Here is a 12,036-nt window from a genome sequence, read left to right as displayed (position 1 = left end):
TAAATTAAATGATTTAAAAGTGGGTCTTTGTTGAATGTATTCCATTTTACATTGCTTTGATTACGTTTGACTGTTTTGACCCATATAAAAAATTAAATTGTTTTATACCACAGATGGCCAGAAACCTCAGGATAGTGTGGTTATAAATGCTAAAAGGGGAAAATAAACACAAGGGGTGAGACATGTTTCAGTTCCCCAATGTGCTTCTGATTACATAGACAGACAGATAGATAGATGAGTAACACCAACAAATATCATAAGAATAAAGAGATTAATGGTGACATTCCAGCCAAAGAGCCATTTTCATATTATGCGAAAGTAGTAAAAATAAACAAAAAAAAAACTTTAAAAAAATGGCAATGTGTTTAGAGTGAGTCATGACAGCATGGAGCGATAAAGCAAAATGAAGTATGTTGCTACAGTGACAGAGGTCTCAGACATGTCAGTGCATTCTGAAGGTGTGTCTGGCCCTTTAAGAAAGAGCCCTAAACTTTGGAATCCGTATTATGCTACCTCAAAAGTGAGTCTGATGTGTAGGTTATTGTATGATGGACAGAATGCTTGTTAGCAAGGCTACTTTCATTATTTATTTGATTTACCTGAAACTTAGTATGCACAAATGGAAGAAAAACAAGTTTATCTGCCATAAATGTATAAAATTATTAATTATATGAATTTATAAAATCATGTACAAACTTAGCAAATGCTACAAAACTGTTGGCTCCGATGATTCCACAGAAAATTTCTAGCTCAGAGTAAATCTAGACTCTAAGAAGTAGAAGGAAGAGGAAGGGGAAAGAATCCTAAGGGACAGAACAGTAGCCAGACATCTGGCGGACACTTGGACAGATGCTATGCTAAACCTAAAAAAGGTCACTTCAAACATCTACTAAGCAGGAAGCTCGAGATTCTGTCAGCGTATTGTTGTGTCTAGGGTCTTGATGAGATTTGTTTTGCCAGTCAAATAATTAAAAGACAGAAAAAAAAATCAAGCCAAACAGGTCTCAGCAAGGAATATCTATCTCAAACAGAGCAGACAGAATCAGCCAGTGAAGAAAGGTTTTAAATAGAAGTGAGAAAACACACACACACACACGCACACACACACACACAAATGCACCCATGCACACACCGACACATTAGAGCAGATAGAATCAGCCAATGTATAAAAGTTTTACCTAGGGGTAAGAAAACACACATGCACACACACATACACATATACACATACACATACACATACACATAGACACACGCAAAGACCGTTTGCAAAGATAGGAGAATTTGGAAGATGGGAGGCCTTTGGCCTCTACTGAAGGGCTGAGGTTTTAGGAGGCTTATGGGGTGCTAAAATGAAGGCTTCCTTCCTCTCATTCAGGATTGGCCAGTTTAAAGGGATGCAGGGAAGTTGACAAGTCCACATCCTTAACTTGTTTTCCTGTTTTGTTTTAATAAAAAAGTCACTGTTTATTACATAACCAAGCAATGTAAACATACCAACTGTCAGGCTCATCTGGAATTATTAGATTTGTAATTTAGATGAGAGAATATTACCAATCTAACTGGCTAATCAGCTTTTCTATGATGAGAGAGTAGAGTGGATGAGAATATATTTACTCTGCAATGAAGACCTGTAATAGACTCACAGCACCCACACACACACCTTGTGTACCAGAGCCTAAATTTAACATGTATTCCTTTTAGAAGAATTTTTTTAATTTTTATTAATTTTTATTTTTTAATATTAATCACAGGTTATTTACTTCGTATCCCAGCCGTAGCCCCCTCCCTCACTGCCTCCCAATCCCACCCTCCCTCTCTCATCTCCTCCCTGCCCCTTTCCAAGTCCACTGCTAGGGGAGGTCCTCCTCCCCTTCCATCTGACCCTGGTTTATCAGGTATCTTCAGGACTGGCTGCCATGTCCTAATCTGTGACCTAGCAAGGCTATTCCTCCCTGGCGGGGGGGGGGGGGGGGGGGGAAGGGGGAGGAGCCAATCAACATATCCTTAACTTGTAAACACATCCTTAAACTTGGGGGAAGGGGAGCTACTGGCAGGCCTTTTTCTCATGTCAGAAATCTGAGGAAAGAGCCAGAAGGTTGCCATCTTTATCCAGTATGTGTGCCCATCAGGCATCTAACGGCAAGGTCCCACTTCCTGAAAATTCATGGAGACTTCCCAGACTTCAAGACATGATGTGAACCATTTTCCTACATGAAAGTTATAGTCAGTACAAAAACTGGCTTAGGAATGAGTATTTTCCATTAAGGAGATGAAGCACTAGATAGACAAGACTAGAGAAACAGTGTCTCCATGACTAAGTGTAGTTCACTACCCTTGCAAAGAATCCAATTTCCAGCACCCACGTGATGGCTCACAAATGTCTATAATCCGCCCCTAGAGGATCCGTACCCTTTTCTTCGGTCCTCTGGCACTGAATGCATGTGTTACATGTACACAATAGGCAAATCTTCACCAAGAGTTAGATACCTGAAGTATCATGTTATTCTTTGCTTTTTTGTAAAAAAGTCTGGTTCATTCTGTGTTTGTGGTGGGCATAAATAAAGGTGTGCAGGGTGGACACCATGGTGCTACCATCAAAAGCATATGTGTAGTTTAGCAAAACCCAAGAAAAAATTGACATGATATAGCATAATGAACCTTTTTATTCCTGCTATTACAACATTAACTTTTAAAGCGATCTAATATTATAAACTATATTCAAAATTGAAGTATTCTATCATTCTAAGTAACAAAACAAAGCTGACTGATTAAATAATTTAGACTTGGAAACATAAAGTGTTTTATACATAAAAATAAGGCCTTGTGGCTCCAGATGGTTAGGTCAATGAACGGTTTCACACATTCCTATGTACCATCTCACATCTATGGGAAACATTTTGATACACTGTGTGTATCACGTTTAGTAAGCGGACATTGACTGAAAAACAGAAGCAAATACTTGGATGTGATGGGTCCGGGTTCCTAATGAGCATTACCTCAGCTTTCTGTAATGATAAATCAAACAGAAATGCCCAAGAACCTAGTAATACTCTTGCTTTCAGAATTAGGACCTGTCACACATTTCCACAACTTCCCATTCCTTTTGTTGGTAAGTGGCTGACACCCAAGCCAGCCTGTTTCCTCCTTCCATTTCCACCTTGGGCTTACAGGAAAATGATGTATTGTTGACAGGGTAAATGAAACATGATGGAAAGCATGATGCCAGCCTTTCCTCGCTTCAATTTCTTCATCCCAGTGGTTTTTGTCACCTTATTAGAGTCTGAGAAAAAAACCATAAAGTAATTCTCACTTTCTTGCAATCAGCTGCAGGCTCACCTTGGTTTCCTGAACTTTCCATCTCTGTTCCAAAAGATTGTTCTCAGTCCAGCCTTCCCTTATTTCTCAGTCTGAGTGGCAAGTCATCACCTTATCACAGACCTCACACCAGGGACAAAGACCACCCTGAAACAACGTGTGTTCAGAAGAAGCCTGTCTTCACATGACCTTAGATTTCCTTTCTGCCATTCACTGGTTTTTCCTTTTCCAACAGTGTTATGCTAATTGAACCAGCATCTAGATGTTCCAATCTCTCCCAACACCACTGTTTTTGTTTGTTTGTTTGTTTTATTTTTTTCTAGTTAGAGTTTTTATTGCTATAGTAAAACAAGACCATAAGCAACTTAGTGGGAGGCTTTGTTTTTTTTATTTTTGTTTTTGTTTGTTTATTTGTTTGTTTTACATTTCAGGAAAACTTTACTTATTCACTGAACTCTGAATTTCACACAATTTTTACATTATTAAATATTCTTTTGATCTTTTCTTTTTTATTTATTATTATTATAATTTATTCACTTTGCATCCTGGCGGTAGCCCCCTCCCTCATCTTCTCCCAGTTCCACCCTCCCTCCCTTGTCTCTCCTTATGCCCCTCCCCTAGTCCACTGATAGGAGAGGTTCTCCTCCCCTTCTATCTGACCCTCGCCTATCAGGTTTCATCATGATTGGCTGCATCCTCTTCCTCTGTGACCTGGCAAGGCTTTTCCTCCCTAGAGAGGTGATCAAAGAGCCAACCACTGAGTCCATGTCAGGAGCCCCTGAACTCCTTACTAGGGAAGCCACATGGAAACTGAGCTGCCATGGGCTACATCTGAGCAAGGGTCTAGGTACTCTCCATGCACAATTCTTGGTTAGTGCATCAGTCTCTGCAAGTCTTTGAAGAAGGAAATTAAAGAAGATTTCAGAAGATGGAAAGCTCTCCCATGCTCGTGGACCAGTAGGATTAACATAGTAAAAATGGCCATCTTACCAAAAGCAATCTACAGATTCAATGCAATTCCCATCAAAATACCAACACAATTCTTGAAGAACAGACTTTGAAGAACAATTCCCAAATTCATATGGAAAAACTAAAAACTCAGAATGGCTAAAACAATCCTGTAACATAAAAGATCTTCTGGAGGTATCTCCATCCCTGATCTCAAGCTGTACTACAGAGCAACAGTAATAAGAACTGCATGGTATTGGCATAGAAACAGACTGGTGGGTCAGTGGAATTGAAAAGAAGACCCAGAAATAAACCCACACACCTACAAACACCTGATTTTTTACAAAGGAGGTGCATTAAACACAAAAACAAGTAACAACAAGATCCCCAAACTTTGGAAAGAAAATTCCAATAGAGAAGTAACTATGAGCATCACTTCATGGTGCTGAAAACCCCCTTCTGCATTCCCTGACCTCAGCCTGGGGCACTTGTGAGATTGCCAGCCCCAACCCAGATTCTTCTTCCCTTTCCCCAGTGTCTTTGGAAGGTGGGCTTTGACTGGACTCACCTTCTCAGCTCCCACAGAATAAGCCATGTGCTCTTCAGCATCCTGGAATGGTTTCCTCACGTTTCCTTTCATGCCAAAGTCACCTTGGTATTTCATTGCCTTTGAGTGCATCCTTGAGTCTCCTCATTGCTGCACAGTGTTAACTATGCCCTTAGCGCATCTGTCCCAATGGGCTTTCAGAAACCAACATGCTCAGCTGGTACAGCATTCAATTTATAAACTGCAAATAACTGTTAGTCTCTGGTGTCAGTCTTCAGCCTTATGCAGCCAAAAAACACACTTCTGTTCCAGCTTTCCTACAGACTTCAGCCTGAATTATTTCAGGGGACAGAAGAAAGAAGAGGAGTGTTTCCTTAGAAAACAAGAAGTGGTAACTGTGTTGGCATCCATTGGCATGTTTGTATAGCCAAGACCTGGCTGCACATTTTTCCTGAACTATTGTTGACTATTAATATGATAACCATAATACCTTAATACAGCACAGTAAATTCCATGGGCTAGTGATTGCCCCAGAAAAAGTAAGGAACAGCTCCTGTTTCTGAACCACAGCATTCTTGCCTGTGTAGTTATAACCCATACCTGCTGAATTCAGTTGTGCTCCACTGTGAGAGCATCTGAGTCTTAACTAGACTGTGTCTGATACATTCCCAGAATCCCCTGAACTGTTTATCAAATTTTACTCTAATAGAATAACAGTAATGTCACTGTCCTTCAATAGCTCCCCATCTAGAGAGTGCTAGAGAAATAATTAGTAAAATGTGCTAAGCTACCAACCTCTCCATGAAGGCAGTAGAGAAAAAAAAAACAACAGTTTTGTTCTTGAAGAAGCATTGAGCCAAAGCCAAGGTAGGAATGTCAGGTGACCTAGTAGGCATAACAAAGGCAGAAAGAAAATGTCAGTCTGCGTATGCGTGTTTCCAGTGATAGGAACAGGCAGTTTTCAAAACGATTCAACAGTGCTAGTTGGGGCACATAGTTCATATGAATTTTACCTGGTGATTTTCAAGGCTGGGCTGGTTGTCCGTATCCAGACAGACAAAGAGCTGTATATCTCCAGGACAGCTTGAAACAGGATTACTAGGGAAATCTCCATCCTCCCACCAGGATGGGAACCTGAGGTCCTTAGTAGTTGTTTACATCTTAAAGATACAATTCTCACTCTTGGGTCCAAGAAAAAAAAAAGCCTGAAACAACAAAAAGGTACCTTTCCTGAATAATAAGGAGTAAAATTCTGAGGTAACTGTGTACACAGCTCATAGACAATGAGAAGAGTGTGAAAGTGAACATGTTTCTAAGGAATTGCTTAAGAAAAGGGGAGGGGTAGACCCCACCCCCACCACTGAGGATCTTTCCTTTTTCTTTTTGGATGTTTGTTTACATATTTTCTGGGGAGACAGGACACCCAGCTGAATCAGGGTATTAAACAAGGCCTGCTGAAGTGCCTACTCTCAGCGGTGGATGTGGATACAGGAAACTGTTCCTCTGAGCCATAGCTTTCCATCACCAAGTCACAGGAAAGGAGCTAAGCTTGGAGAGAACTGTGAGATGCCCTGATTAGAACAATGCCGACTCTCAAGTGAGCCTGACCTAAATGACAGGGTGGATCAGACATGGTAACGTCAGGAAAAGCCTCTGATCTGGATCACAATGAAATGTCTCCAAGTTCTGGGCTACAAAAGGAAGCATGTGGCACTAGGTCCCAGCTAAGCTAATCATCTTTCACAACCCTGCCCCTTTGCTATCCGTTTATTAAACCTGGAACAGAAAGAACCACTATATTCTGCATAATAATCTCTGGTACAACAACTCACAACTCAATTGCCTCAACTTTCTTGCCATTTGGTTCAAGCATCAAATATTAAGACATGTCAATAACTTTTTCAGAGGGAAATTGAAAAAAAAAAAAAAGAATGTAAATGAGGAGTGAAAACAGCAATGAGCCAAACATGGGACCTCAGGGACTGACTCCACGCACAGGAAAGACTAGAAATTAAAATATTTTAAATGCTATTGTATGTTTGTTTTCTTTTTTCCCACATTTACCAATTCCAAAAGAAGCATGTGTCATTTTTTAGTTGGTGAAATATCTCAAAACATATGAAAGGTAAAAATTTATCATCGCTACACAAAGATAGACATTATTGCCAGGCTAAATCACCTGGTCTGGATACCTCTTTAAGCACTTTTTCTATGTTGCTGGTCTCTCACCATATATACTCTTACTTTTATAGAGGAACCATTCTTGGTACCGTAAAATTTCATAAGTTGTTTCCCAATGCTATAAAAAAACTTGTCTACATTCTGGGAACTTACTGACAAAGAAACGTTTATCTTGAGCAATTTTTCTCAGTTGGGATCTGGAACAGGCTTGCTTGGGTATGTTTCAGTGTCTTTTAGGTTAGTCAGGATGTCTGGGGCTGCGGTCACTTGGAATTGAGCATCTGCCTCCAATCCAGGTCTCTCACAAGAGTGTTGGAAGGTTCCTTGCTGGCTACAGGCAAGAAGTATCAGTTCATCGGCAGACAGGACTTTTCACGGCGCCTGCCCACACTTGGCTCCAGCTTCCCCCTGAGCCACTCAGCCGAGAGAGTGTAGAGTAGTATCTACATTGCCTCTTCCTGCTTCTGTTTTGTTATCTTGTGGTTCCGTATTCAGTCTGTGAGCTGACAGAAACACTATGGGACACCTTGGAGACTACTTGCTGCCATGGAAATCTTTAAAATCAGTATAAATTTGAGTGTTGTGTTCTCTTATAGTTTGAGGGTAGTGTTTCCTCCTTATAAAGTTTAGATGTCATTTCCAGGATTTCATCCTTATAAGCAACCATCCAGTTAGCACCTTTGGATATTAAGCTTTTAATCATTAATTCAGATACTTTCTTAGGTTAGTTTCAGAGATGGGGTTGTTAAATTAAAATAATCAGAGCTCTCTTATTAAATTTCCTTCCTGAGTAAGTTGATATTTTTACTGTTTATGTAACTTTTGTATCTCCTGTGTCTGCGACATGCACTTTAAAGCGTCTATGCAATGACTCACGGCATATATTTATAATTTTCAACTGATGGATTTTTATCAAAAAACTTTTAGGTATATATTCTATATTATATATGAAGTTTTTATACCTATAGCATGTGGGTATTTTCATTGTTATTTAACCATTTTATAGATCCTCCTGAGTTTGTTTGTTGCTGTTATTTTGGACAACTTAGAACTTGATGAAGATCTAAAGAAGCTTAAACAAGTAAGTGACATGGGGGAGTTAAAAAGTTGAGGCAAAAACCTATATTTACAGTAGTGTTGACTTTGGACCTTCAAAACAAAAACTTAATTAAAAAGTTGAAGCAGTGTGAGTTAATAAACTAACTTGTCTTTTTTGGTGTTGTTGTTGTTTTTTAATCTCCTATCCAATATCAGGGGGCATTTCCCTCTTACTCTACAAATATCCTGAGACTAGTTTTATAATATTATTTTGAGTAAAAGTAGGATGGGCATAGTTTACAAAACTAGATTTTGAGATCCTTTTTCTTCCATTAAATGATGAATGTTCGGAAATCAAATCCCCAGGGCCACATTGCCATAGCTCACAAGTATGTACAATGCTGTGACCTTCATCAGAGAAGTTCTGGAAAGCAACTTGTCTGACTTCTAGACAATACCAGAGCACCTAACCTGGGTTCCCAAAGTGATATTAAAAATTAAATAAGATAAACGATCAAATATGTTTCTTGTTATACATGAAAGCAGACTGCATCAGGGTAGAGGAAATGGTATTCTAGAACGGAAATGGGAGTGTATAAAGGTTATGTTCCCCGTGGCAGACAGGTGGCAGATTTAATCGGCTAACTGGCTTTACAGTTCTCTTGCATGAAGAGAACCTGTCTGGAGTGTTTGGCTTTACTGAGAAGTAAAGGGAGAGGGGACACTTGGAGAAGATTTCCTTGGACATACCCACACATGCAAGGTGAAGTGAAGTGAAGTGTGAACAATAAGACCCAAGAGGTTTTCTGTTGTTGTTGTTGTTGTTTTGGATCTTTTCATTTATTTATTTATCTATCTATTTTTATTTAATCACTTTACAGCCTGATCCCAGCCCCTCCCTGCCCTCCTCCCAGTCACATCCTCGTGCACTCTTTCCCCCACTACCCCCTCTTCTTCTCAGAAAAGGGAAGGCCCCCAAGGGGTACTAACCCACCTTGGAACCTCAGGCTGCAGCAGGACTAAGCACATCCCCACTGAAGCCTGACAAGACAGCCCAGATAGAGGAAAGGGAACCAGAGGCAGGCAAGAGAGTCAGAGACAGCCCCTACCCCCTTGTTAGGGAGCCTGCATGAAGAACACGCTGCACACCTGCTATACATGTGTAGGGTCTAGATCAGGCCCAGGCTTGCTCTTTGGTTGGTGGTTCAGTCTCTCTGAGCCCCCATGGGCCCAGGTTAGTTGACTCTGTAGATCTTCTTGTGGTATCCTTGACCTCTCTGGCTTCCTCAATCCTTCCCCCACTCTTCCACAAGACTCCCCAGCTGGGACTATTATTCATCTATTACTCTCTGCACCTGTTTCCATCAGCTGCTGGATGAAGCCTCTCAGAAGACACTTATGCCAGGCTCCTGTCTGTAAGCATAGCAGAGAATCATTAATGGTGACAGGGCTGGGTGGGTCTCAAGTTGGGACGGTCATTGGCTTGCCATTCCTTCAATCTCCGCTCCATCCTCACCCCTAAACTTCTTGTAGGTGAGACACATTTTGGTTCAAAGGTCTTATGGACAGGCAGGTGTCCCCCTCCCACAACTGGAAGTCACCTGGCTGTAGGAGGTGGTGACTGAAGGCTCTTTAACCCCCGCTGCTAGAAGCTAGGAGTCTCAGCTAGGGTCACCCATAGGCTACCTAAAGCCTCTGCTGTCCCAGAGATGCCTACCCTCCCACCACCACTCTCTGATCCCCACCCCTGCCACCTCCTCACCCCTCTCCCACCTAGTTCCCTTCCTCCATCTACTTCAGATGTCTTTTTATTTCCTCTTCTGAGTGAGATTCAAGCTTCCTCCTTGGCCCCTCTTTGGCTTCTTTGAGACCCAAGACTCTTAAGCAAACTTTTGGAATAATGCAAAGGTTCTTACACATTCAGAATTTTCAAAACATGCCTATTTGGCAAAAGATAAAACAACATAACCTATAAGTTTGTGTTTTCTAATTTCTTCTTTTTAAATTGTACTTATTTTTTATATTAATTACAGTTTATTCACTTTGTATCCCAGCTGTAGCCTTCTCTCTTATTCCCTCCCAACCCCACTTCCCCTCCCTCAACTCCTCCCATGCCCATCTCCAAGTCCACTGAGAGGGGAAGACCTCCTCCCCTTCCATCTGACCATAGCCTATCCAGTCTTATCAGGACTGGCTGCATTGTCTTCCTCTGTGCCCTGGTAAGGCTGCTCCCACCTCAGAGGGAGGTGATCAAAGAGCCAGCCACTGAGTTCATGTCAGAGACAGTCCCTGTTCCCCTTACTAGGGAACCCACTTAGAGACTGAGCTTCCATGGGCTACATCTGTGCAGGGGTTCTAGTTTCTTCTGATGGTCCTTTTAAACTTTAACATATTATTCTCATCTCCAAAGCCGCTGATTTCACTATGGGTATCCAAAAGGGCTGAAAGGCATATTTGAAATCAAGACACTGCTCTGAGCATTCCCAGGAAGGTTTTAGGCTTCATAGCGTCCTGAGCTATGCAGGTAAATGACTCTATGGTGAGGTCATTCCCTCTCATCTTTCCGCTTTATAGTTTAAGGAAAGGGCTCTTCAAGTGAGAGTTAGGATGTTATTCTATACGAGTGATTTGAAATGCTTTCCATGGCTCCTCTGTAGAAAAATATATTATGTATGAGCTCAGCCTCAAAACTGATCAACTGCATAATTTAACAAAACCAATAAAAATACTGCTTTCCAAATCTGGTGTTTATATGTGGATTTTCCTGTGTGTCATATTTATCACTCATATACATTGAATGTATTTTATATACTCGCATCAAAATTGTATACTTAAAATGAAAACCATTCAGTTTTCCTTATCTGATCCACTACAAGATTTAGTGTGGGATTAAACAACCATTGAATAAGTAAGATACAATATAATTTAAGCCTATATTTGCCAAATACTCTTTCTCCTAAAAGGCAGTAAAAAAAATTATATATAGCATATTTTTGGAACCTACGAACCCAAACCTAAATACGTTTTACTGATGGTATTTTGAGTGTTTTGATTTGTAAAGATGTGTACAACATATTTAATTTCCTCTTTAGCGTTCACATAGCCAACACTCAGCCACTTTTCATTTATTTTTATCTAACCCCAATGAAAAACTGACAATTTAAACAAATCCTGAGAGACTCGGTAGGTAAGCTCCTTCTCCTGTAAGTGTCAGCACATGAGGTCAGATCCCAGGAGCTCCTGTGAAGAGCCGTGTATGGTGTGCTTATGTAAATCCAATACTGCAGAGAAAAGATTAGCATTCTGCTGCCCAGCCAGTCCAACCAACTTAGTGAGCTCAGGGCTTGGTCAGACAGTGTATTCAAAGATCTTACTGAGAGCAGTGGAGGAAGACAGCTGACGTTGGCCCGATACGTGTGTACACGGACTCAGCACATACACACATACGTGATCATGCACACACGTGAGAGAGACCTAATTAGTATTTCATTTTCTTCATGAACCTTAACGTTCTTCACATTTAATATATTTATATTCATTATAAAAAGGGTTTTATTGAGAGTGTGGTGCTGCAGGCCTGAAATCCCAAGATGAGAGGAGGCAAGAAGTTTGAGGACATGATGTTTGCTACATAGTCTGTTGCCATCGTGCCCTACAAGAAACCCTGTCTTACAATAAATAATTAAGTTCATAAACATTATTTTCAAGCTTTAGAAAATCTGTACATCATGTTGGTGATTTGATTGGGGCAAATTTTTTGAAGTCTTAAAGAAATTTTCAGAACTGAAAACTATAAGGAAAGGAAAGTAGTGATTCCATTTTTAATAGTGTTTTTAGGCTTTTATTTATTCATGGTTGGACTGCAACTTCATATTTAATTAATTCCTCTATTAATTTCATACCCCAAATCCTTTCAGTTTTGTATTTGAAATCCGTTAGAGCAAAAATTATCATTCTAAATTAAAATGTGCATGGCTCACTGTCTTCCTTTTTTGCACAAAATATTT

The 12,036-nt window shown here is 40.4% G+C and overlaps 1 protein-coding gene across 1 annotated transcript in view; it reads left to right on the top strand.

The window, feature by feature from the left end:
* The window catches only part of Nalcn (sodium leak channel, non-selective), a 273,950-nt gene that overhangs the window by 143,330 nt on the left and 118,584 nt on the right, over nt 1–12,036 (top strand). Inside the window, exon 17 of the mRNA XM_055609597.1 lies at nt 7,998–8,072. Within this exon, the coding sequence (XP_055465572.1) occupies nt 7,998–8,072 (75 nt within the window). The remainder of the gene's footprint in view (nt 1–7,997; nt 8,073–12,036) is intronic.

This window comes from Psammomys obesus, unplaced genomic scaffold, assembly GCF_907164565.1.
Source record: "Psammomys obesus unplaced genomic scaffold, mPsaObe1.curated_primary_1811, whole genome shotgun sequence".
Lineage (NCBI taxonomy): Eukaryota > Metazoa > Chordata > Mammalia > Rodentia > Muridae > Psammomys > Psammomys obesus.
Note: the sequence above shows the minus strand (reverse complement) of the source record. Positions and strands in the feature narration are given on the sequence as shown.